This window comes from Oscarella lobularis, chromosome 16 (genome assembly GCF_947507565.1).
Source record: "Oscarella lobularis chromosome 16, ooOscLobu1.1, whole genome shotgun sequence".
In the NCBI taxonomy this organism is placed as follows: Eukaryota; Metazoa; Porifera; class Homoscleromorpha; order Homosclerophorida; family Oscarellidae; genus Oscarella; species Oscarella lobularis.
In genome coordinates, this window is record NC_089190.1 from 2,197,882 (window position 1) to 2,220,261 (window position 22,380).

The 22,380-nt window shown below is 47.0% G+C and overlaps 10 protein-coding genes and 1 long non-coding RNA gene across 13 annotated transcripts; 5 read left to right on the plus strand and 6 right to left on the minus strand.

The window, feature by feature from the left end:
* Positions 1-26: 26 nt before the first annotated feature.
* On the plus strand, positions 27-6,532 carry LOC136196556 (5'-3' exoribonuclease 1-like). 2 transcript variants are annotated; one of them, XM_065986136.1, is made up of 35 exons: positions 27-127; positions 183-314; positions 374-474; positions 537-634; positions 682-791; positions 844-954; positions 1,003-1,088; positions 1,142-1,343; positions 1,407-1,461; positions 1,512-1,579; positions 1,643-1,729; positions 1,778-2,082; positions 2,132-2,221; positions 2,279-2,435; positions 2,486-2,605; positions 2,661-2,827; positions 2,878-3,004; positions 3,058-3,153; positions 3,210-3,313; positions 3,364-3,462; positions 3,517-3,591; positions 3,645-3,735; positions 3,787-3,903; positions 3,954-4,043; positions 4,098-4,277; positions 4,326-4,408; positions 4,459-4,542; positions 4,588-4,723; positions 4,774-4,827; positions 4,879-5,011; positions 5,059-5,549; positions 5,597-5,884; positions 5,943-6,056; positions 6,104-6,343; positions 6,403-6,532. In XM_065986136.1, exons 1-35 carry the CDS (start codon positions 53-55, stop codon positions 6,448-6,450), a joined length of 4,614 nt encoding a protein of 1,537 aa, XP_065842208.1. In that variant the 5' UTR covers positions 27-52; the 3' UTR covers positions 6,451-6,532. The 2 variants fall into 2 exon arrangements, with proteins under 2 accessions (XP_065842208.1, XP_065842209.1); XM_065986137.1 differs by having other exon boundaries at positions 1,781-2,082.
* Positions 6,533-6,591: 59 nt separating this feature from the next.
* Positions 6,592-7,820, plus strand: LOC136196610 (uncharacterized). Its single transcript, XR_010672277.1, has 3 exons — positions 6,592-6,816; positions 7,125-7,187; positions 7,245-7,820. It is a non-coding gene; the product is annotated as an uncharacterized lncRNA (long non-coding RNA).
* LOC136196577 (tubulin delta chain-like) lies at positions 7,674-9,672 on the minus strand. Its single transcript, XM_065986167.1, has 3 exons — positions 8,172-9,672; positions 7,946-8,115; positions 7,674-7,893 (listed from the first exon to the last, which is right to left on the minus strand). Exon 1 carries the CDS (start codon positions 9,670-9,672, stop codon positions 8,392-8,394), a length of 1,281 nt encoding a protein of 426 aa, XP_065842239.1. The 3' UTR covers positions 7,674-7,893; positions 7,946-8,115; positions 8,172-8,391.
* Positions 9,673-9,710: 38 nt separating this feature from the next.
* On the minus strand, positions 9,711-12,438 carry LOC136196565 (uncharacterized). Its single transcript, XM_065986151.1, has 7 exons — positions 12,288-12,438; positions 11,774-11,863; positions 10,867-11,711; positions 10,603-10,805; positions 10,384-10,550; positions 10,191-10,325; positions 9,711-10,140 (listed from the first exon to the last, which is right to left on the minus strand). Exons 1-7 carry the CDS (start codon positions 12,307-12,309, stop codon positions 9,896-9,898), a joined length of 1,707 nt encoding a protein of 568 aa, XP_065842223.1. The 5' UTR covers positions 12,310-12,438; the 3' UTR covers positions 9,711-9,895.
* Positions 12,439-12,636: 198 nt separating this feature from the next.
* LOC136196576 (glutamine synthetase-like) lies at positions 12,637-14,855 on the plus strand. Of its 2 annotated transcripts, none has more exons than XM_065986166.1 (2): positions 12,637-12,955; positions 13,392-14,855. In XM_065986166.1, exon 2 carries the CDS (start codon positions 13,400-13,402, stop codon positions 14,717-14,719), a length of 1,320 nt encoding a protein of 439 aa, XP_065842238.1. In that variant the 5' UTR covers positions 12,637-12,955; positions 13,392-13,399; the 3' UTR covers positions 14,720-14,855. The 2 variants fall into 2 exon arrangements, with proteins under 2 accessions (XP_065842238.1, XP_065842237.1); XM_065986165.1 differs by having other exon boundaries at positions 12,638-12,941.
* On the minus strand, positions 14,812-15,628 carry LOC136196608 (EF-hand domain-containing protein D2-like). The gene is made up of 3 exons (XM_065986199.1): positions 15,441-15,628; positions 15,245-15,392; positions 14,812-15,191 (listed from the first exon to the last, which is right to left on the minus strand). Exons 1-3 carry the CDS (start codon positions 15,590-15,592, stop codon positions 14,934-14,936), a joined length of 558 nt encoding a protein of 185 aa, XP_065842271.1. The 5' UTR covers positions 15,593-15,628; the 3' UTR covers positions 14,812-14,933.
* Position 15,629: 1 nt separating this feature from the next.
* On the plus strand, positions 15,630-17,427 carry LOC136196579 (FAD-dependent oxidoreductase domain-containing protein 1-like). The gene is made up of 7 exons (XM_065986169.1): positions 15,630-15,792; positions 15,851-16,080; positions 16,139-16,233; positions 16,282-16,421; positions 16,471-16,758; positions 16,813-16,917; positions 16,975-17,427. The coding sequence occupies exons 1-7, from the start codon at positions 15,649-15,651 to the stop codon at positions 17,227-17,229; spliced, it is 1,257 nt and encodes a 418-aa protein (XP_065842241.1). The 5' UTR covers positions 15,630-15,648; the 3' UTR covers positions 17,230-17,427.
* LOC136196590 (splicing factor 3B subunit 4-like) lies at positions 17,287-18,739 on the minus strand. The gene is made up of 7 exons (XM_065986180.1): positions 18,694-18,739; positions 18,556-18,639; positions 18,355-18,500; positions 18,168-18,296; positions 17,940-18,120; positions 17,435-17,830; positions 17,287-17,383 (listed from the first exon to the last, which is right to left on the minus strand). Exons 1-7 carry the CDS (start codon positions 18,725-18,727, stop codon positions 17,349-17,351), a joined length of 1,005 nt encoding a protein of 334 aa, XP_065842252.1. The 5' UTR covers positions 18,728-18,739; the 3' UTR covers positions 17,287-17,348.
* A 37-nt stretch (positions 18,740-18,776) lies between these two features.
* Positions 18,777-19,679, minus strand: LOC136196606 (eukaryotic translation initiation factor 5A-1-like). The gene is made up of 3 exons (XM_065986197.1): positions 19,586-19,679; positions 19,180-19,454; positions 18,777-19,117 (listed from the first exon to the last, which is right to left on the minus strand). The coding sequence occupies exons 2-3, from the start codon at positions 19,444-19,446 to the stop codon at positions 18,923-18,925; spliced, it is 462 nt and encodes a 153-aa protein (XP_065842269.1). The 5' UTR covers positions 19,447-19,454; positions 19,586-19,679; the 3' UTR covers positions 18,777-18,922.
* Positions 19,680-19,709: 30 nt separating this feature from the next.
* Positions 19,710-20,727, plus strand: LOC136196936 (prostamide/prostaglandin F synthase-like). Its single transcript, XM_065986595.1, is given in 6 exon segments — positions 19,710-19,778; positions 19,821-20,028; positions 20,086-20,137; positions 20,188-20,251; positions 20,301-20,472; positions 20,524-20,727. Coding segments are annotated over 6 exon segments (636 nt in total). The 3' UTR covers positions 20,595-20,727.
* Positions 20,696-22,380, minus strand: LOC136196593 (solute carrier family 25 member 36-like). Its single transcript, XM_065986184.1, has 7 exons — positions 22,235-22,380; positions 22,076-22,139; positions 21,435-21,802; positions 21,282-21,382; positions 21,124-21,225; positions 21,003-21,071; positions 20,696-20,954 (listed from the first exon to the last, which is right to left on the minus strand). The coding sequence occupies exons 1-7, from the start codon at positions 22,279-22,281 to the stop codon at positions 20,743-20,745; spliced, it is 963 nt and encodes a 320-aa protein (XP_065842256.1). The 5' UTR covers positions 22,282-22,380; the 3' UTR covers positions 20,696-20,742.

Below are 22,380 nucleotides of genomic sequence, written 5' to 3' on the forward strand. Positions count from 1 at the left end.
ACGTCACGATGTGTGCGCTAAGCGAAACGCCCGGACTGCGTGCGTTGGAAACATGGGAGTGCCAAAGTTCTACCGATGGATCAGCGAACGCTATCCCTGCTTGAGCCAAATCGTTCGCGAGCATCAGGTACGACGTCGACGAAGCGCGTCGCCAGCACGCCGGAACTCGAGCCTTTTTTCAGATTCCCATTTTCGACAATCTCTATCTCGACATGAACGGCATCATTCACATCTGCTCGCATCCGAACGACGACGACGTGCACTTTCGCATCAGCGAGGAGAAAATCTTCACGGACATCTTCCACTACATCGAGGTAAACGAAGAAAAAAAAAGAACGCGAATTCTTACGCCACCCGTAAACAAATACGTCAGGTTCTCTTCGACATCATCGAACCGCGTCGCGTCTTCGTCATGGCCGTCGACGGCGTCGCGCCGCGCGCGAAGATGAATCAGCAACGCGGACGTCGATTTCGGTGCGTTTTCGAACGTCTCCTTATAAGGAAATAGACGGGATTTCGTTTTTTTTTTCGATCAGATCGGCGAAAGAAGCTCAAGATCAGATCAAGAAGGCGCTTTCGCGCGGCGAAACGTTGCCGGAACAGGCTCGCTTCGATTCGAATTGCATTACGCCCGGTAAGCGCGATTTTGTGACGTCAGAATTATTAATATTTTTTATCTAGGGACTGAGTTCATGGTGAAATTGAACGAACAGCTCAAGTATTTTGTCAATAAGAAAATGTCGACCGATCGAAAGTGGCGAAACGTCAACGTCATTTTATCGGGACATGACGTCAGAAATCAATAAGTAATTAAATAAATATATATATAGTATTTTCGTTCAGGTTCCCGGCGAAGGCGAACACAAAATCATGGACTATATTCGATGGGCTAGAACTCAAGCGGACTACAATCCCAATACGAGACATTGTCTCTATGGACTTGACGCTGATTTGGTGAGCCAAAGATAACATATAATTAAACTTAATTTTATTGATTTATAGATGATGCTTGGACTGTCGAGTCATGAGCCTCACTTTTCGCTACTTCGCGAAGAGGTTCGATTCGGCGGAGCAAAATCCAAAAAAAGGTATATTAATTAATTAATTAAATTAATTATTTAACTATTTATTATTGATTTAGGATTCCGACTCCCGAAGAGACGACGTTTCATCTTCTTCATTTGTCTCTCATGCGAGAGTACATCGATCACGAGTTTTATCCAATTAGAAGCGAGCTTCCGTTTGGCTACGACTTGGAGAGAGTGATTGATGACTGGGTTCTAATGGGATTTCTTGTCGGAAACGATTTCATTCCTCACTTGCCTGACATGCACATCAATCAGGTAAAGGATAAATAAATAAATGGGATTAATTTATATGAAGGGTTTGGTTTTTTTTTTGTTGAGGATGCTTTGCCTTATTTGTATGAAACGTACAAGAAAGTCTTGCCTAGTTTGGATGGTAGTAGAACTTAGCTACAATGAAGACAAATACTATTTAGTTTCTATTAGGATATATCAATGAAGGCGGCGTTTTGAATTTGAAGAGATTTGAAACGTATTTGAAGGTCCTGTCCAAGGTAAATGAAAATACATCACGTGCGTCATAAGATTGTGGGAAATAATTCTGTATTCTTTTTCAGTTTGATTTCGAGCAGTTTGACTCCATGTGGACAGACTTGCGTCATCTGGAAGGAAAGCGGGGCAGATCTCGAAAATCAAAACAAAAGGTACAAATAAATAAAAAATAAATTAACAAATAATAACATAATTTCAAGAAGTCCAAACCCGCTGAGTTTGAACAAATGGGCTTGGCCTCCTTATTTAGCGGCAACGATACGAAATTTAGTTCGCTACTACCTGACGTCCCGGATCCCGATTTCAGTGATGACGTCGAGGACAAGGACGATGACGACGAAGAGAACGAAGATGACGAAATTGACGTCGTCAATGAAAAAGATGACGTTCTCATTCAAGGACTCCCGGATGCTTTTAAAGATCGAGGCGGGCTCTTTGCGTCGGAATTTGCCCAACGCAAGAAAACGTACTATAGGGAAAAACTCGGATTTGATGACGTCGACAGGTAGAATTGAATTAATTATTTAATTATTGAATATTTTGGGGTTTTCTAGTGGGGCTTTGAAGGAGCAGTCCAAGTGCTACGTTGTCGCTATTCAGTGGATTTTGCATTATTATTTCAACGGGGTTCCGTCGTGGAGTTGGTGAATTAATTTAATTAATTAATTAATTAATTAATTTAATTTCTATTTTTGTTGAAGGTTTTACCCGTATCATTACGCTCCGTTTTTGTCAGACATTAGAAATATTAGCAATTTCGATATACATTTTGAATTGGGGAAGCCGTTTAAGCCTTTTGAGCAATTGCTTGCTGTTTTGCCGGCGGCGAGCAAAGAACTTTTGCCTTATCCGTTTCAAGTAAGAAAAATTGTTTATCAATATTTGGTTAATTAATTAATTTTTAATAGGGGTTGATGGTTAATCAGGATTCTTCGATAATCGATTTTTATCCGCAAAAATTCGACACGGATTTGAATGGAAAGAAGCAAGATTGGGAAGCCGTCGTTCTAATTCCTTTTATAGAAGAAGTCAATAGAAAAAAAATCAAGAAATAAATAAATAATTACATCATTGTTTTATTAGAAAAGACTTCTCAAGGCAATGGAGCCATTGGAATGTCATCTCAGTCAAGACGAAAAAGACAGAAACGCCGCCGGAATGTGCCTCAGCTACAAATATTCCTCAGACGTCCCATTCACCTTCAAGGCGACGTATCGCGGTTTCCCGGATGTCACCAATTGCAAAGCCAAGTAAGACGATTTAATAATAATGATGATATTTTTTGGTATTTTTTTCTTAGGTGCACCGAACTTTCTCGCGATTGTTTCTCGCTTCCTCGTCATCGCCTGAGACGCGGCGTATGTCCCGGCGTTCGACAGGACGTCTACTTTCCCGGATTTCCGACGCTTAAATTCCTCAAATACGAAGTAGGTCATTTTCTTCTTCTTTTTCACTTACTTTTATACGAGCGCGTATTCAGGCTCGTTTTGAGCACGCTGACGTACGGGTTTTTCAAAGTCCCAGCAAAAACGTCAGCATGATAATCGATTTGAAAAAATTTCTTCACAGTATTCCAGTCAGTATACTAGTATATTCTGAACCGCTATCCCATCTCAATCTAATAATGTCCAGGATGCAGCTGTGGTTGCTAAGCAACTAGTAGGAAAAACGTGTTACGTGGGATGGCCTCATTTAGTGGAGGCATTCGTTCATTCAGTCCAGACTGAAGACGCAGTGTACAAAAAATAATTACCTAATTTAATTAATTAAAATTAATTTATATTAGATATAAAATCGGTACTAGTGGTAAGGGCGTTCAATCTCATCCACAAACGCAACGGGGGGCCGGAGAATGGCAAAGAGGCGCGCGACATCAGACCCTTTTGTAAATAACGTTAGTATTGATAATTATATTCTAAATTATTTACTGCTACTGTAGTTGTTCGGAGCGTCACGGAATTTTTATTGGGCCCGTGAAAATTTTGCTGAAAGCGAGTTGTCTAATTGGGAAAAGGTTAGGATTTTTTAACTTGATTCGTTGTTTTTTTAATAATTGTATTTATTTAGGCGTGTTTACAATTCGAAGTTGGATCGCGTTGACGTTGAAAAACAATGGGAAGTCGAGCCGTCACTTTATCCCTATCAATTATGCGTCAAGGTATTTATCCAGAGAAAATAATAACACTAATAATAATAATCACGTATTAAGAATATCAACGTTTTTGTTGAAAAGTCGTCGGAATCGTTTGAAACGCTAAGCGAATTATTTCCCGTTGGCTCCGACTGTTTTCTCGTCTCCAATCCTTACTACGGATCAACAGCAAAAGTATTGTAATTAATTGGTTATAGAAGAATAATTATCTCGAGCATCTTCAGGTCAAAAACGTTGACAAAGAGAAAAAGAGAATACACGTCAAAGCGGCAGTCGTTCCGGAACCGGATTTCGAAGACATCAAATGGCTACAAGTGAATTGAAATCAAGGTCTGACTATTTTTTAATATTTCAATTTTTTTTATTAGTTTTCTGGTGATGAATATAAACCGTCCGGTCAAATTTCTTACGAATTGGGTCTACATCCGCTCGTTTTGAGTCGAATAATGAGCAGCGTGAAAATCGAGAAGACGAAAACGAAATCCAAAGCGCAAGTGCAAATATTCAACGTCGGTTTGCGATTCAAAAACGCGCGTCGCAATCAAGAGGTAATGACGTCACGGGGAAAAATTCATAATTAATTATTGATTATTTAGCTTCCGGGTTACGCGCGAAAAGTGAACGAAATGTGGACGTATTCGTATCGCGCCGTCCAATTGTTGAACGAGTACATAGAAAGGTTTAAAAGACTAATAATTTTATTATAAATCTTATTGATTATTGATTTAGATTTACTGAATTTTTTATTGCACTTGAAGAATTCCCGGAAGTCGACGTCTACGAAGAAAGAAACCTTTTCCCGGATAACCCCGAGTAAATACTATTTTTCGATTAATTAAATTTATGACGTATTTTTAGATATTTGAGCGAGATGATGACGTGGCTTCACAGTCTTCCCACTCACAAGTCCGAGCTACTTCCGTGTGGCAGCGAATCAATCAACGAAGGCACCGTAAAAACTATTGATTCAATAATCAACCGACACAAAGAACAAGTAGAGAAGAAGAAGAAAAGAACCTCTTAGTTCATAATCAATATCCATAGAACCTCAAGACAAGATACTTTTTACTCAAAGTCAAACCCAATGCTATCTACTCAGTAAGTCAGCGTTTTATATTTCTCGATTTTTTTATTCTACGTCCTCCCTAGCCAAATCAAAGCGTAGATCGTCTTCCTCCCGACTCAACAGCCGATTATCGTCTCTTCGATCGCGTTGTCTACGTTCAAGATGGCGGCGCCGTTCCCTTTGGATTTCGCGGCGTCATTATTGGGATTCAAGGCGGTCAGTTCCCCCTACCTCCTTCGAGCGATTTAACCGCTTCTATTTAGACGTTTTTGACGTCGTTTTCGATGAGTCGTTTCTCGGCGGAAAGACGATACACGGCGTCGAAAATCGCGGTCATAAAATCGGCGCCTCAGCGTTGATAAATCTGAGTTTCGGTCAGAGACTCGAAAGGGGAGACTATGATGAATACGAGCCTCCGGCTCCGGCTCCGGCTCCGGCTCCGCCGCCGCCACGTCACAATCAGCATCGTCCGGCGGCGAAAAAATCAACGCCGAAAGTGGGAGAAATTCAAATCAAGAAACGACCGGCGAACGAGGAGGAAAAAACGAAAAAAACGGAGCCGATTTCTTCGGAAGGAATCGAGCAGATATTGAAGGAGAGTCTCCTAATCGACTCGACGACGTCAAAAGACGAAGAATGGGTTCACGCGGCGACGACGACGACGACGACGAGCGACGACGTTCTCGATCCGGACATGGCGGCGGCAATGCAGGGACTAAGCGACTTGCAGATGACGCGCAACGAAATCAGCGAGGTAATAATAGAGAGAAAAATAAATTAATTAATTAATTTATTTATTAGATGGATCAAAAATCTTTAGAATTGAAAAGGATACTCAACGTTCCGTCGTCAACGCCGCCGCCGCCCCCGCCGCCGTCTCAACCTCTTCCTTTTCCTCCAGCCGCTCTAGTACGTCCCGGTTTGCATCAACATCAATATCAGAACAGTTCTCCTCAATTTCTTCCGCCGCCGCCGCCGCCGCCGCCACGTTCTGTTCTTCCGTCGCCGCCGCCGCCGCCTAGTGCTCTTCTTCTGAACTGGTGTCAGCTTGGAAGTTTTCCAGCGCCAGTTTTTCGTTGCGTTCCTAATGTAATCGTATGCTTTGGTCCCCGCGGCAATTGTCTTATTCTACTTGGCGTTCTTTTAGGGAGGAGGCTTTGAATGTTATGTAGATGCGGCCGGAAATCGATTTCGTGGCTTTCCTTCTATGAATCAGCGCGATGCTTTCGAATCAGCAGCAATGACAGCTTTGCAACATCTGGTAATAAATAATAATAATAATTTATAATAATATCATTACTTTCTCAGGGAGTTCTTCCTCCGTCTTTTTCTTCCCTTCCTCCACGTCCTCCGCCTCCGCCGCCTCCGCATCTTCTTGCTCCCGCTACTTTTTCTTCTGCCGGACTGTACAATCCTCAGTCTAGAATGGTTCCCCCTAGTGGCTACGGCTATCAACAGGCCATTCGTTTGCCCATGCCGGATCTTCAACCGCCGCCTCCAGTAGCTACCGGTATGAATAGAATTCAAAAGAATTTTGTTCCTCTTCAGGTAAAGTAGTTACAGTGTATTTGCAATTCGTCAATTGTGACGTGATTTTTTTACCGTAGGTAATTAGAAGAAATCCTGAAATTGGTCATCCTTTGGAAAAAAAATGACAGATGTGTTAGTTGTGCAATTTTAACTAATGCTTATTGCTTTTCAGCGTGCTTTTGCTGTGTAACTTTTTTGGGGACTACAGTAGTAGTAGCGCGCGCGCCACCCCTTGCACGTGGCGAAACGTGCAGGACGGTTTTCTCGTCGTCTACGGCCGCGGAAACAGCTCCAGCAGCTCACTCTACTATTGGATGACATGCTGGACGCCCTTCGCGATCGTCGAAGCGCCGAAGAACGCGTCGAGAATGAGCGATCGCGGATTGAAGCAATTTTTTTGTCCATCGGTAAGTTCGTACTCGATTAGCGTCGCGTTGAATCGTAGCTCTAGCTGAAGAGGCTCTTCTAAAAGCTGAAGAACACATTGAAAGGTAAGCGATCTGTATGCACAGGAAGTGGATCATTTTTTGTTTGAAATTTGACCCGTACGAACAATTTGACCTTGTACGTTTATTCTGCTACTAAAGTAGAGTAGATCTAGCGCGTTTATTTGGAAATCCGTGAGTTGAGGTTTTTAGGCAACCGTGAACTATAGCACACGGTTTTTTGGTCATTTCGGTGACCTCTCCGATTTCCAATATTTCTTTATAGAACAATGGAGGTTGGTTGCCTGATTGATCTCGCGGTACCAAATTGACCTCACACCTCAAATTTTGGCTGAAATTGGCATTTTTTATAGATGGTGATATTAACACATGGATCAAGTCCCTCCTCCTCCACAGTGTTCCTCCAGCCTTTCAAGGTAAATAAGACAATGCATTTGATTAGAATTCAATGCGCTAATTTATTTTTATTTCAGTTCTCTCCTCTCCCCAACGGATCAACCAATCCGACGATATTAGATGCAGAAAGAAGAAGATGTAGACGAAGACATCACCCTGGGGACTTGGGTTAAAGTCTCCCTCCCTGGCAGCCGGAGGTTAATCAGCTGTCCCCCTGTGGACTTGGGTTAAAGTTCACCCTGGGGACTTGGGCAAAGTCTCCCTCCTTGTGGGCTGGAGGTTAATGTGCTCTCTCCTGGGGACTTGGGTTAAAGTCTCCCTCCTTGGAGGCTGGAGGTTAATGTGCCTACCCCCTTTGAACTTGGGTTAAAGTCCACTGTAGGGACTGCAGTCTCAGTCCCACCGCTTGGCCTCCTAAGGGGGGTCAAGCGGCAGCGCAGGAGCGACGGCCCAGAGGGACAACAAAGAGGAGGAGGAGGAGGAAGGGGAGACGAGAGGACTTTTGATTCTTTATTTGAATATACGGGATATTTGCAATAAAAATTTGAACATAGTTTCTCCTACTTTTTTTAGTAAAAACGCGCGCGCGCGACATGCGTACTCCACACAAGCCCTAAGCTAAAGTGCGTGTATGAATTCCATGCAATAAAAAAACGTATAAAAAAGCGGCAGACGTCCTCTTCTTCCTCGCTAGCTTTCTTAATTCGTTCAGATTTGCAGGAAGACCTACACAAAAGAACCCATTTTTTTTATTTCAATGAAAAATGTTGTTTAGTACCTCATACACGCGACGATCGTTTATCAGAGAGCAGAGGCACTCCATCGCGTAAACCACGCGATCTAGAACAGAAACGTCGGTTGAGGGAACTTACCGGGGCCCCGCTGGCCACGTGGCGCCGTCGATCTTCGCGTAGGGGACGCAATCCTTTCCAAAGGATTGCAGGATTCCTGTAAAAAGGCAATCGATCGATTTTGCAAACGAGAAAGCGTATTTTCGAGCTCACCGCGGTCTTGGAAATTCCCGTCGTCGGTAGAAGGCTCGCTGCGAGGCGTTACGCCTTTCTTGGCCGCCCTAGATGCGATGGCGTGACGACGTGGCCTCTGAAAGGTTGGAGCGGCAAACGTACGGCCGCTCTCGACGAGTTTTGGCCGAGATATGGCTGAAGCGGGTCTCATTGGACGACTTGAAATCACGTGGTATCAAGCACGTGACTTATATTTCATTTATTCAATGAAATAATCATAATTCGCCACAATGCGCTTTCCCGTTTCGAAGGCCGCTTCGAAATCGGCCTCCTCGCACCCATGCTGCACATACCAATGCACAAACGCGCGCACGCGAAATTTTTCCTCCGCGGCGGCGACGAGCCGACTCACGTACCCTCTCGCCGCACTACTATTACTACACACAGTCAACTCGCGTTCGTTCGTCGCGGCACGTGACCGAGCCGCGCGCTCAATCCAAAAGTCAATAGGAAATGGATTCCAGTCAACGCATTCCATACCGGCTTTCAATTTCGGCTCGATTCTCGCCAAATCGGCCATCATTCCATCGCGCGCGTCGCGTCCGCGCGCAATCGCAAGCACGGCTAAGCTTTTTAGCGGGACGTCGCCATAGCGACAGCCGCCACGTTTGACTTGCCTACATAGCGTTTGCGTGAGTTCGTACCACGTGGAGGCGGGGTGCACGGACGCCGGTTGATGAAGGGAAAGGAATTTGACGTCGGGGACGCTGCAACAGTGTCGAAACATTTCCCACGGTTCTTGCCCAATGCGCACGCCCGTCGATTCGGCTTCGGTTCGAATTGGCGCGAAGCATCCGCAAAGGCGAGACGCGATAACGCGATTAAGATCGGGGACGCCGATTTTGGGATTGGGATTCGACCCCGGGCCCCCGGAAGAGGAAGCGTTCGCCGCTTCGAGCGTTTTCAGTATTTCGTCATTGTGAAACAGGATAATCGCGTCGCAACACCTATTGAGCCTATCTAGACAGAGGAGATTGTTGTACTGCTGAAGGGGGCTTTCTCCCGTCCAATAGGGCGCGACCGTAACCGACATCAAGTGCGCTAAAGGATAATCGTCCCGGATCGTTTCGACGAGACGCGATCCCAATCCGGAACCCGTGCCGCCCGATAGGCTATGCGTTACTATGCAACCCGTAAACGCATCGCAACGTTCCGCTTCGCGACGCAGCGAGTCGATCGTTCGTTCGGCGAGCGATTCGCCGACATTTTCGACGTTGTCATAGTAACCGAGAGCCCAGTTCGAACCGCGTCCCCGTTTCGTATTGAGAACGTTTTCGCGACGTAGTAGACGACCCGTGCGCGATTTTAGAAGCGATTGAGTCACCTTTGGCTCGCTGTCCACGTGAATCGTTCGCAATTTGCCGTCGTAGTGCCGATAGACGGGCGTTTCGCTGAAATTCGACTTTCCCAAGACGGTATTGAGGTATTCGAGCCCCAATTGATTCCCGCATTGGCCCACGAACAGAGAAACGGTCGACATCGGGTTCGAGTGTTGGTGCGATTTCCCGGATACACTGATTTAGTGATTTTTCCCTTTGGGATATATAAACGATATGCGTATTTCTTGCCTATAATAGCAAGACTATAAAAGCAGCTAAGCAAACTGTCTAAAGAAAAAAAAAGCATTTCTATAGAAATAGGTTTTTTGGATTGACTTCAAAAAAAATCTGTTATTGCGGATTTCCCGTTTTTTCTTCTCCCCCTCAAATCCTTACGTATTCAATCACGCAATAATTGGAGCCGGGAAACTTCGACGTGGGATTGGAAACGGATATCTTGGCGCCGAGACGACGAGGCACAAACGGAAAACTCGATATCGGTGCCTGAGGAATTCGAACGAGCAGATGAGTGAGAGAGCACGAGAGCGAATCATCCGACTTCATCGCCTGCAATTGCGCCAAATCGCACTTTTCATCGATCGCAAAAAAAGTGAAAAACACGCGACAATCTAGAGAGAGCAAATAAAATAAAAATTCACGTGTGTACATATTGTCTTACCCTGAGCAAAGTTGTTCCCAAAGAGGCAGATTTCATCGTGGCCACTGAGAGAGAGCCACTGACCAATAATGCGTTGAAGAACGGGCGGACCGTCGGGCAGGGGAGGACCCCTCGATTTCTTATCCGCTTTCTTATCTATTCAAATAAAAAATTCGATCGCGAATCAATCGATTGCCTTTCTTTTATTTCTTACTCATTTTGATTGGGTCGGACGTCACTTGCAAGACCTGTGGTTCCATCAGCGGGCTTTTGATCACAGCAAGGAATTTGAGATAGACAATCGACTTCTCGTGCTCCCACTGCGCAAAATGCGACAAAATTTCCTTATCCTTAAAACGCTTCACGCTCAACCGCGGAAATCTACGTAAAAAACATTATTAATAATAGGAGGGGGTTCTAGATTCTGACATACATTGCTTTGGAATTGACGGCTCCCGTCGCTGATGACTGAACGTTGATTTCCGTGCAAGCGTAGGGAAGATTGCTATGCGGATCATTTTTCGCGTGGCAATGTCCGACTCCTTCAACGCATTGGACGAAATAGTAGGGATGCGGAATTCCCGTCGACGTCGCAGCAAAAACGCGCACTTCGGCTGGACCAATGTAATTCGCAATCTGTATAATATAGAGATTAGTATTAAATTAGTAATAGAAGTTTGTTTTTTTGCGCGCGCACCTCGACGGTTGGAAATCCTCTTCCGTCGCGATCTTTCAAAACGCCGCGATTCGGCGAATCGGATTTATAGAGAACGGTCTGCTCGGCTTGCGGCTGTTTGCTGACGTAGAGTTGAGGCGGCGGCGGCGTCCCAATGGAACACATGTGCATTTCCGGCGGAATCATAGGAATGGGAGCCCCGCCGCCGGCGCCGGACGTTGTCACAATGGGCAAAGCAGTCGACTGATTCTTCACCGCTTTGACGGCGACAGTCAAATCGACCATATCCTGCGGCGTTTTGTTGCTTACAAACATGGGCGGCAACGACGTGACGACGGTTGTTGCTGACGTCGCCGTCGTCATGGTAACCATAGGTTCGACGACAGCCGGCGGCGGCGGCGGCGGCGGCGCCGAACTGACGCTGCTCGCCGTCGACGAACGTCGCATGATGGGAACGCCTCCCGTGACGTCATTGAGCGGCGATTCGACTTGAAACGAGTCGAGTTCGTTGTCGCAGTCGCAATGTCCCGTCGGCGGCGGGATGGGATCGTTGATGACGTCATCGACGTTTCCGCGCGTCGCGTCGTCGACGATGGAGAAATCGCAGAAGTATTCGGCCGCTTCGCCGGCCGCCTCTTCCAACATCGATTTGCTCATCATGTCGACGTCGACGATGTCGCGAAGCATTTCGTCTTTCGATACGGACGCTTCGAAGGCGCGGCGTTCCTGATTGATGACGTCATTCGTCGAGAGGAGCCCGTCGAATGCCTGCGGACCGTCGTCGACGTCGTTGTTTACGACGACGCTCTGCGCGAAAGCGTCGTCGTAGGTCAGATTCGCGCTGCGCGTGTCCATGCCGTCGATGACTGGGGCGGAAAAAGCGCGTTGCAAATTACGGGTTGTTTGCGTGGGGGAGGTCTTTGCGTACCCGGATCGCCGAAGAAGGGAACGGGCGGCGTTCGACCTCCGTCGTCGGTCATCCAATTGCCGGCGCAAGGCGGCAAACGAACTCGAAGGGCTGCGCGCGAGAAGAACGATTAGAAAAAATATAAACAAAAAACAGTGACGCAAGGTAAGCCGGCAAAATGACTGAGGGGGGGAAACGCGAAAGAGCGATACCATTTTCACTATCCCTACGCTTCCTGCGCATTTTTCGCGGACCGCTTTCGGCGTTGGACCGATCGGCGGCGGCGGCGGCGGCGGCGGCGGGGGGTCGACGTTTGCGTTTTCTCGACGCCGCACGGCCACCGGACATGTGAGTTGTAGAGGGGCGCGGCGCTGCTGGCGAAGCACGAGCTCGCCTTTCGCACGATTTCGCAGGGAAAATAAACGCGCTCATCGTCGCGAAGCGACTGCGCAGGGTCATATGGTTCGAGAGGTCGTAGTCTTCCCCGTTTGTCTCCGCGAGACGCCAACACCGCGGCGTGGCAAAAAAATATTACCTTGATAATCGAACGAGGCCATGGTTCGTGCTTTTTGGAGGATTCTCGGTGACTTCGCTCTATTCGGTTTCCGCGAGTTGGGGGGAGAGTGGCGTGAATTGGCTCGACGCGTCCCCTTTATCAGCAGAGAGAATGTGGGCAGTACTGAGTAGAATTGTGTCACTGGGGAAAACGTCATTGAAGGGAAGTCCCTTACGCAATGCTAGACTGGATGCCCCGTATAGGAAGTAACTAAAAATAGTACAGGTTCATTGGAGGTCAATTTTAGCGAACGCCTACGCAGCTAGCCTACCGATTCCGCCAGCTTGGAATTCCATCGTTAATTCAAATAGTCTTGCTGCAGATTGCTCTGTCTCTGGCTCGTGTGCGTTGCGGGTAGCGCGCGCGCGTGTGAAAACATCGCCCACATTTCACTTTCGACGGGGGGAGCAAAGGGAAGAGCCCGGCTAAGGTGTGATATGAAAACGAAAGACTTCGCTTTGACCTCAAGGAGAAGATCCGGAAATTTGCGCAAGTTGTTTGTAAACCGCAAGCTATCCGGTAGGAGGTCATTGCCGCACATGCGCATGTCATCCCATACTCAGAGTTGCGATTTTCGCCTCTTCGGGAAGTCCTGCAGCTGTCTCCGCACCTGAAATTGCCACCAGCACTCAAGTAAACGAGATTCGGTATTGCAAAACGCTGCCTGTTCTCGTTTTCGCTTCGAAATCTAACTGCAGCGTCCGCGAATAGCGGACTCCGTACTCCAACACCCACGCTGACTCGAAGTCTTACAACAGTGCCCTGATAAAACATTCATATACGCCCGCTCTCCTTAGATCCGTGAAGTCAGCTTGCAGAGGGTCACGTGCCCTACACCACTAGATAATTCGCTTTGCGATTCCCACAGTTCTATCTATTCCCTTTCCCGAAACGCCAACTCGACTTATTTTTAAATTTGACTACGAAAAATCTTATTTTCGGGCACTCCTAACACAAACGAGAACATGCAGGTGACTGGGCGTCATGTGCAGATGCCCAAAGGCGTTTTTAGCACCGCTATCGTTTAAATTCCCCGAGCAAGCTCCCCTTTCTCAATCAAACACGCCTACCTCTCTCGTGCAGATCCGACAATGGCGTCAAAATCATCGAAACAAATCACGGCCGACACGGCGGAAAAATACGCCGACGATCATGGCATCGAGTTCTTCTTTCTCGTCTACACCGACATCCTCGGCGTTCTGCGCGGCAAACTCGTTCCCAAGTCGGCGATTACGATGACGGCCAAAGAAGGCGGTCACTTCTGTCGCGTCATGTTCCGACTCTCCGCCATGGACCCGGATATGATCATCATACCCGATTGGCAAACGTTTATTCAGTTGCCATGGAAACCCGAAATCGGTTGGGTGATCTGCGATCTCTATAGTCCGGCGGGCGTTCCCTTTCGCGAGTGTCCGCGTCTCGCTCTCAAGAACCAAATCGAACGACTCAAAACCCTCGAAAATCACAAAAATCTCGTTCTCAAATCGGGCATCGAATTCGAACTCTATCTCATCAATCGCGACGCGACGGCGATCGCCGACAAACTCGACGAACGTCCGGGAATCGATTCGTGTTTCCGTGCCGACGCTCTGATGCGTAACGCGCGCTACTTCACGCGCGTTTGTCAAATCGCCGACGATCTCGGCTGGGAACCCTATCAAGTCGATCACGAGGGTTCGAGCGGTCAATTTGAATTCAATTTCAAATACATCGACGCTCTAACGATGGCTGATCGACATGTTTTCTTTAAATACATGTGTCGTTCGATTGCCGAGGAGGAGGGCATGCGCGTTACGTTCATGCCGAAGCCGTTTGCTGATAAACTCGGCTCCGGCTGTCACGTGCACGTGTCCCTATGGGAAGGCGATAAGAATGTGTTTCTTGATACGTCCGGGGAGCTGGGTCTCTCTGGCTTGGGGTATCAATTTCTCGCTGGGGTTTTGGCGAACGCGAAGGCGCTTTGCGCTATCCTGTGTCCCACAGTGAATAGCTATAAGCGTCTCGTTGCCGCCGGATGGTGTCCCAATCGGATCTCCTATACTGGGGATAATCGATCGCATATGCTTAGGATACCAAATCCGGGGCGTTTTGAAGTTCGTCTCGCCGATATGGCGGTTAATCCGTATTTAATTCAGGCGGGCGTGATCGCGGCGGGGATCGACGGCGTGACGCGTAAGTTGGAGCCGGGGGAGCGTTGCGATGGCGACGGGGGGAAGGGGGAGCCGGCGGGGGCCGAAGTGTTGCCGCTTAATTTGCTCGACGCCGTGAGGGAATTGAAGAAGAATCGCGAGCTGCGCGAAGCGATTGGGGTCGACTGCATGGACGCGTTTGTCATGTTTAAGGAGAATGAATGGGTCGACTATATGAGGCATTTGAGCGAGTGGGAAAAGATCCATACTATTGACTGTTAGACGAGTGAAAAGTGAACGAACAGTCGCGTGTCTTTTTTTTTCGTTGTCTTGTCCGGGTGACTACACAATCAATTATTTGGGATATTCAGGGGTGGGTGGATGTGTGACGTCACGTGTAATGAAAAGCGAGACCCTATCTAGGGAGCCCGTTCAAAAAAAGCGAAAGAAAAGAAACACATAGATGCTGATTTCCCAATTCCCTCAATCTGACCTTCTAATGGAACAAGGATGCCTTTTCTTTGAATGCCGCTCTTCTTGCCTTCTGCTCTTCCGCCTCCTTTTGTTTTTTCTCTTGTTCTGCTTTGATTTCTTGCTCGAATTTCGCTCCTTTGCTCTGCTCCGCGACTTTGGCTTCGAAGAAACTCTTTGCTCCTTTGACACCCTCCGCCGTGACGTCACAGACGTTGGCAATCTTGGCCAGACCTTCGCACTCCAATTCGCCCTTCATGGCTTTTTGAAAAATCAACATAAACTGGGGGAAAAGTCAATGATATTTATTAAATTTATATTTTCAATTGGGGTTGCCTCTCTGAAACTGATTTGCCCGTCGTTGTCTTCATCGACTTCCTTGATCATGCTTTTCAGCTGCAAATGAGTTTGCGGTTCGCCCAATTTTTCCATCATCAATTTCAATTCCATGAAATCGATGAAATTGCTCCGATCGACGTCGTATCTACCGAATGAATAAACCGCGTGACTATGCATTGGCTTCTCTGTTTACTTTTGGAAGACTTTTCGGTATTCCTTGATCTCCTGGATCGAAAACTCCTTGAATTCGGCGTAAACCGACCGGGACACCTTCGCCGGCGACGCGGAGCCTTCGTTGATGTCCGTGCGTCGATTCAGCTTCGCTGACAGCTCGGAATCGGCCATGGTTGAAGGAGGAGAACAAAGGAAAATTTTCGTGGAGTCCCGGATCCTCTAGGCTAATGAATCTCGGACGAATTTTCGCTCGTCGTCTTCACTACGACGTCTGCATCGTCGGAGGTGGAATAATGGGGTCTTCTTCGGCTTATTTTCTCGCAAACAAAATCGCTCCGTCGTCGATACGAGTCGTAGAACGCGACGCAACGGTTCGTGCGTGGGAGTGGCAATGTAACAAGAATAAAAAATCGTTCGTTTTATGTACAGTACGCGCGAGCGTCGACCGTCTTGTCGGCGGGAAGCATTCGCCAACAGTTCAGCGTACCGGGAAACGTTCGAATGTCGCTATACGGAAGCGAATTTCTGAAGAACGTCGACGAGCATTTGAACGTGGACGCGAACGACGCGTGCGCAGTTCCCGTCGTATGGGGCGGGTATCTGTTCCTCGCGACGTCAGCCGGCGAGCAAAGAATGCGAGAAAATCACGTCGTGCAAAAGTCATTGTTACATGGACACGCCCACACACAGAAAGATAATAAATAAAATTTACCTTAGGAGCGTTGGAGCTGATGTTGCACTTTTGTCTCCCCGAGATATGGCTACTCGGTTTCCATGGCTCAATTGTGAGGGTCTATCTCTGGGATCCTTTGGTAAGAAAAAACCATTTTTTATATTTCTGACGCGTTGCTTTTCTCTAGGAGAGAGTAATGAGGGTTGGTTCGATCCGTGGCTACTCTTATCTGCGTTTCGAAAGAAGGCTTTGTCCATGGGCGTCTCATATCAACAGGGAACAGTAACAGGGATTGAAGTCAATCAAAATCAAGCCAAATCCATCCAGGCAAAAAAAGACACAATAAAGATTTCCATATAAATATATAATATAATAGGTACTGAATTCGAATAATGAAACGGAGACAATTACGTGCAATTATTTGATAAACTGTGCTGGAGCTTGGGCAGCCAACGTTGCCAGGATGGCCGGCATAGGAAACGAGAACAGCAAGGAGGAGATACTACGCGTCGGACTTCCCGTACGACCAAGAAAGAGAATGATATTCGCGTTCAAGTGCAACGAGAAATTGTCATCGCTTTGTCCTCTCATTATTGATCCATCCGGGTTTTACGTTCGTCAGGAAAGTGAACAGCTATTCATATCGGGAAAATCGCCAACAGAGGTGAGAATACATAATTTAAAAATTATTATTATACCTGTGCGTTTTGTTGCTAAGGATCAAGACCCGGATGAGCCTGAATTAGATGTCGAGCACGAATTTTTTGACAATGAAATGTGGCCTTACTTGGCTGAAAGAATCCCAGCATTCAATGCTATTAAAGTATAGAAAAAATAATACCTATTTTAATTAATTAAAGTATCTCTATTTCTTTTTTAGGTGCAAAATGCCTGGGCTGGTTACTACGACTACAACACGTTGGATCAGAACGCCGTCATCGGACGTCATCCTCTAATTCAAAATTTTATATTTGCAAATGGGTTTAGTGGTCACGGGGTCATGCAAAGCCCGGCGGCGGGACGTGCCGTCAGCGAAATTGTAGTGGAAGGAAAATCAACGTCAATCGACTTAGAAGAATTCGGATTCAATAGAATTATTGAAAACAGGCCATTAAAAGAGAAGAACATAATATAAGAGGAGAACATAACCTTGGGGAACTACATATGTATCTATTATGGTGTTTTCTCGGAGTACAAGAAGCTGTCACTTTATTGCTTACAACTTAAACTTATTTCTAGTCAATCCTATCGTTTTTATAGTGACATAAGAGGCGGCGGTTTCATACCAGCTAAAAATGAATAAATCAATAAAAAGACACTTAATTTCTCACCATACTCACGTGCACCATATTGCATTCCCGGAGGTGGCGCCGGTGGAATTCCCATCATGCCCATATCCTGAGGCATAGCTCCCGGAGGCGGAAGCATGTGTTGCTGAGGCGGCGGCGGCGGCAGCGGAGGCGGCATAGACGACTGAAGAAGACCCATCTGGGTTTGATATCCCGGAGGTGGAGCAATCACAGGTTGCTGAGTCATTGATATTTGCATGGGAGGCGGCTGAGCAGCGGCTAGTATGTGCTGCGGCGCGTATTGAGCCGGAAGAGCGTAACTCTGCATGGGAATGGAGGGGGGCGGGGCAGGTCGGCCCATGCCCGGACGACTGGGCGCGTCGGCGAAGAGTTGATGAGGAAGAGCCATCTTTCGAGAGAGCGGATTCTCAGCAGCCAAAAGCCTCTCTAAATAAATAAATAAATAATAAATAATCACGTGATTGGTTACCAAATCAATAATAAATAATCACGTGATCAGTTACCGAAATCAATAAATAAAGTGATTTTTTCTTACCTGCTGCTGATCCGTGTCTTTCTCCTTTCATTTCTTTCTTGAAGGCGTATGTGACTGAGATGGGTCGGTTGCTTAGATACTGGCCGTTCATCGATTCGATTGCCATGTCCGACGCTTCGAAACTTGCGAAATTGATGAAGCCGAATCCTTTAGAATTGCCCGTATCAGGATCACGCATAATCTAAAAAATTGATTAATTAATTAATTAAAAATACGTCTTAGACTTACTTTGGGAGTTTGCAAAATAACTCCAAAAGCGCTAAACGTATCATAGAGCATCTTCTCGTCGACTTCCGAGTCCAAATTCCCTATAAATAAATTCGCTCCCACGTCCAAATTTTTTTGATGGGCTGACGCCTAAAAATGGAGACAATTTCTCCCAAAAGCGTTCGTTATCGGCTCGATTTTCTCTTGCCTTGTTGACGCGAATCGGTTTTCCGAACATTTTTATCATGTTCATGATCTTCATCGCGTAATCGGCGTCTTCTTCGCTTAGAAATTCGACGAATCCGTAGCCTTGGTGAACGTTCGTGATGCGATCCTTTGGTATGTGGACGTTTACTGCGGAAAATGCCCTTCGACGACGATTTTCGCGTGAATTCGGCGATTCGCTTACCGACGGGACCTGCCTGCAGAAAGAGTTCCCATAAGAGGGCCTCGACGACTTTTTCGTCGAGGTTCCCCACGTAAACAGTCGCATCTGCACATTCGGATAGCTAAGAAAGCTCTCGGTGGTTTTCCCGCGAAGGATTACCTTGATTCCTTTCTTGCACAGGACCGGCAGCCATGGCGAAGACCAAACGCGCATGCGCGGCTCTCCGGCGGACAAATGCGCGCTAACCCAAACTCAAAAAGGTTAATTTTTTATACTAAGACACAAACAGAGCCACGTGAAGGTCAATCGTGCAAATACGATGCCAATTGGGAGACACACGTCCAATCATGAGTAACCATTTCTTCCCAGAGACTTGCAAAGAAACTCTTTAACTACTGATAGTCTTAACTCCAACAGCAGCCTCCTCGCCACAAGCAGCCAAAATCGTCACCATAAAACTGTCGCCATCCTCAAATCTCTTCTTGATGTTTTTGCCAACGTCGTCTTCGACCAACTTGATGTCTGACCTGACTTCGCCGCTATCCTCCATCAAACTCAAAAACCCGTCGTCAATATCAACCAACTAAAATAAAAATAGAATAAGATTAAATAGAATTAAAAAATAAATATATATAATCGTTTTACCTGAAAGTCTCTTCGAGTGACGTTAGGCACATTCATATTATGAGTCGACGGGCATATGTCTTCGTACTTTTTCGACGTGAACAGATCGATGCCGACAAGATGAACTTTGGCGTGACCGTGCTTTCCCGTTTTCGACGTCGACATTTCGACGATTTTGCACGGGCGCCCCTTCAGCATGACGTAGCCGTTCTTGCGCAGAGCCGAGCACTGTTGCGGGTACGTTTGCGACGCGCCCGATGCTCCGCCTTGAAAGTCGTCGTCTCCCATGTGAGTGTCTAATAAGGGAGAACGGGATTTTGATGAGTAGCGTGGACACGTGGTTCTGCGCGATCGGGTTATTGCGCATGACCATGGCGTTCGCGATCGGTTGCGCGGGAGACGGACGATTGGCGCGCGGCCCGCTTACTTTTCCAAAATGTCAGGCAAACGAGGAGAAAAGGAGGAGGAATGCAACGCGCATGCGGGACGCTTGGTTCCACTTGATTTTCCCCGGATACGACATCACCCCATGTTTATACGGGTAATCGACTATGGCTGTGGCTCGTGACGGAGTCACGAAGATTGCGCAAAACTTTCTGCGAAATGCTGCGACTGGAGACGTGAGTCCGAAGTGGAGTGCTTGCTTATTCTAGCTTTTATAGCAGCTCGTTGCCGTCGAATCGCTGTGGAAAGAGAATCCCGTCGTTTTGCACTTCATGCGACGATTCGGATGACAATTGTGTCGCGTCGGCGCGCGCCAAATAAGCGCCATCAAGCCCCAATTGGACGCGCACGACGTTCGTCTCGTCGGAGTTGGCCTCGAAGAACTAGGCGTGGAAGAATTTCGAGAAGGAAACTATTTTGCCGGAGGTACAAATACAAATACGGGATCTACAATAGAAATCTTGTAACTGTGCGCTTTGATAGAGCTCTATATTGATCAAGACAAGAAATGCTATAAAGATTTGGGATACAGACGGTATGTGCACTACATATAGAAAATTCTAATTTAAATTTTTTAATTTCTAGTATGAATATTTTCACTGTCTTCCCCAGCGTCCTGAGCAAAAAAACCAGGACAACAGGCAGCCAGGTAAACACCTTAATAATTCATACGTATAGTCTCTATATTCTTTCTCTAGGCTAAGCAAGAGGGAATCAAGGGCAATTTGAAAGGCGACGCCTTTCAAAACGGAGGCACTCTCGTTCTGAGCAAAGGTGGCAGCGAAGTCTTGCTCTCTCACTACGAACAGGAACCCGGATCCCACGTCGATCCCAAGGACATCCTCAAAGCCCTCAAAATCGAAGCCCCAAGTAAAGAAAAATAAATAAGTTAATTAATTAATTAATTGAGTGGTTCTATAGGTGATCTCCCTAAGGTCGAGGAAGCGCCTGTGTGCACTGATGAAGCATGCGAAATCCCCCAGAAACAGTGAACACGATGTGAAGAGACGTTTGCTTAGACTTGCCCTTATGATGCTCCAAAGAGTAAATAGCTACCCAGCTGCCTCTTAGAGCGGATTGCACGTACGCAAAGTCAAGCAAATAAAGATCGTGTTCATTAGTTAAGATATCTATGACTATCTAGTCTGACCATGCAGCGGAAAAGCGTACAATAGTTTCGAAAGTGGCAAATAATATAGCAGAGTTGGGTATGACGCGAATCAAATGCGTTCCCAATCCCCCATATAACCCGTGCCGACCCTCTTCCCTCCATACGCGAACTAGAGTCTGTATGAGGGAATGATAGCGTCGATTGGCGCCGTCATTCTGTCGCAATCGCGTCCGTGCAACCTCTGAGGGAAAAAAATTAGACTATTTGAAAATTTATCTAGTGTTGTTACCGTGGGGATATGCTATGACTGTGGCTGTTAGCTTAGCGCACGCGGACGCGATCATGTATTGAATGACGTCTGCAACAATTAATTGATTTATAATAAAAGTATCTATTTTTCATTACTATACCAGTGGACGTTGTTGATTGGCTGTTTTCTAGTAAACCCTGTTTACGCAGGTTTTCCTTGAAACGTTCGTAGAGAACGAAGTAGATGGCCGTTTCCGACGTCCCTAGCAACGCGATTGATATGAATCAAAAAATGATTAGTGTGAGAGATTCGCCTTACCTGCATACGAAGCGGTTAATCCGCGATAAAATCCTCTCAATCCTTCTCTTCGCCATACGTCTTTCACGCATTTTACCGCGGAATACCGAAAACTCTCTTTTCTAAAAGAAATCGCGTTTTCATTCACGATCTCGCATAGCAACGCGATCGTACGTCGTCGGATCGAGTTGCAAATGCGTTCGAATGACCCATATCGGGTTCGTTATAGTGCAGGCGGTCACGCCGGCCGATACGGCGGCGCTCAAGTGAACGGGCGCCGTATTCGGTTCGAAAACCGCGTTATAGTAGCTTTTGAAGTGATTGTAGCAGGCGAAATATATCGCGCGCGACGGCGCGATGCCGACGAGCGTCGGACCGAGGCCCTTGAAGAGCGAACGAGTCCCTTCGGTCGCGACGATTCGTCGCAGGCACGCGAGCGTGTTTCCCGGACGCGCGAGCGCGCTCGTTGCCGGCGTTGTGACTGGGCCCGCTGACGTCGCCAATACCGGCGCGTGAACGGGTTGAAATGCGACGACGGAACTCTAGAAGAACGAGGGTAATTGTTAGTGGGTGGAAGCGGTGTTTTGCGTGGGATAGGTTTTGTTGGGATAAGCTGAGTCCCCTCGAGTCCTCTCTTTTTGCACGTGTGAAGTCGCGCTCTCCCTTTGGATGGAGGGCGTGGCTTCCATTCAGCAAGCGCACGAACACGTACTATTCTAGCTACATTGAACGCGTTTGTGCCCGCAAGGCTACGACTAGCGGCGAAGGTCTTTTGTAAGAGCGAGCCTTTTGAATGTAGTCCGGGGACTTCTCACCTGCAATCGAGTTTTTACGACTTCCAGCGGAGCTGTGGCTGTAGCCGCGACTGCACCCGCAACTCTAAAACAAAAGGCACTCGCATTGTTCAATTGGAAGCGCAATCGCGATAAAAGCAGCTGATCGCGGTCGCCGAATTTTAAACATCGCTGTCTTACCCGCCCGCAAATAGGTGCACGGTCGACTTTTTATCGTTCCGCGACATTCTGCGAGAGACTGGGGATGACTGGGCCAATCCCTCGCCGAGTCTCACGTCTTTTCTCTCCCAACGCAACCTTTTGTCAGCTTCGGAACGCGCGCTAAT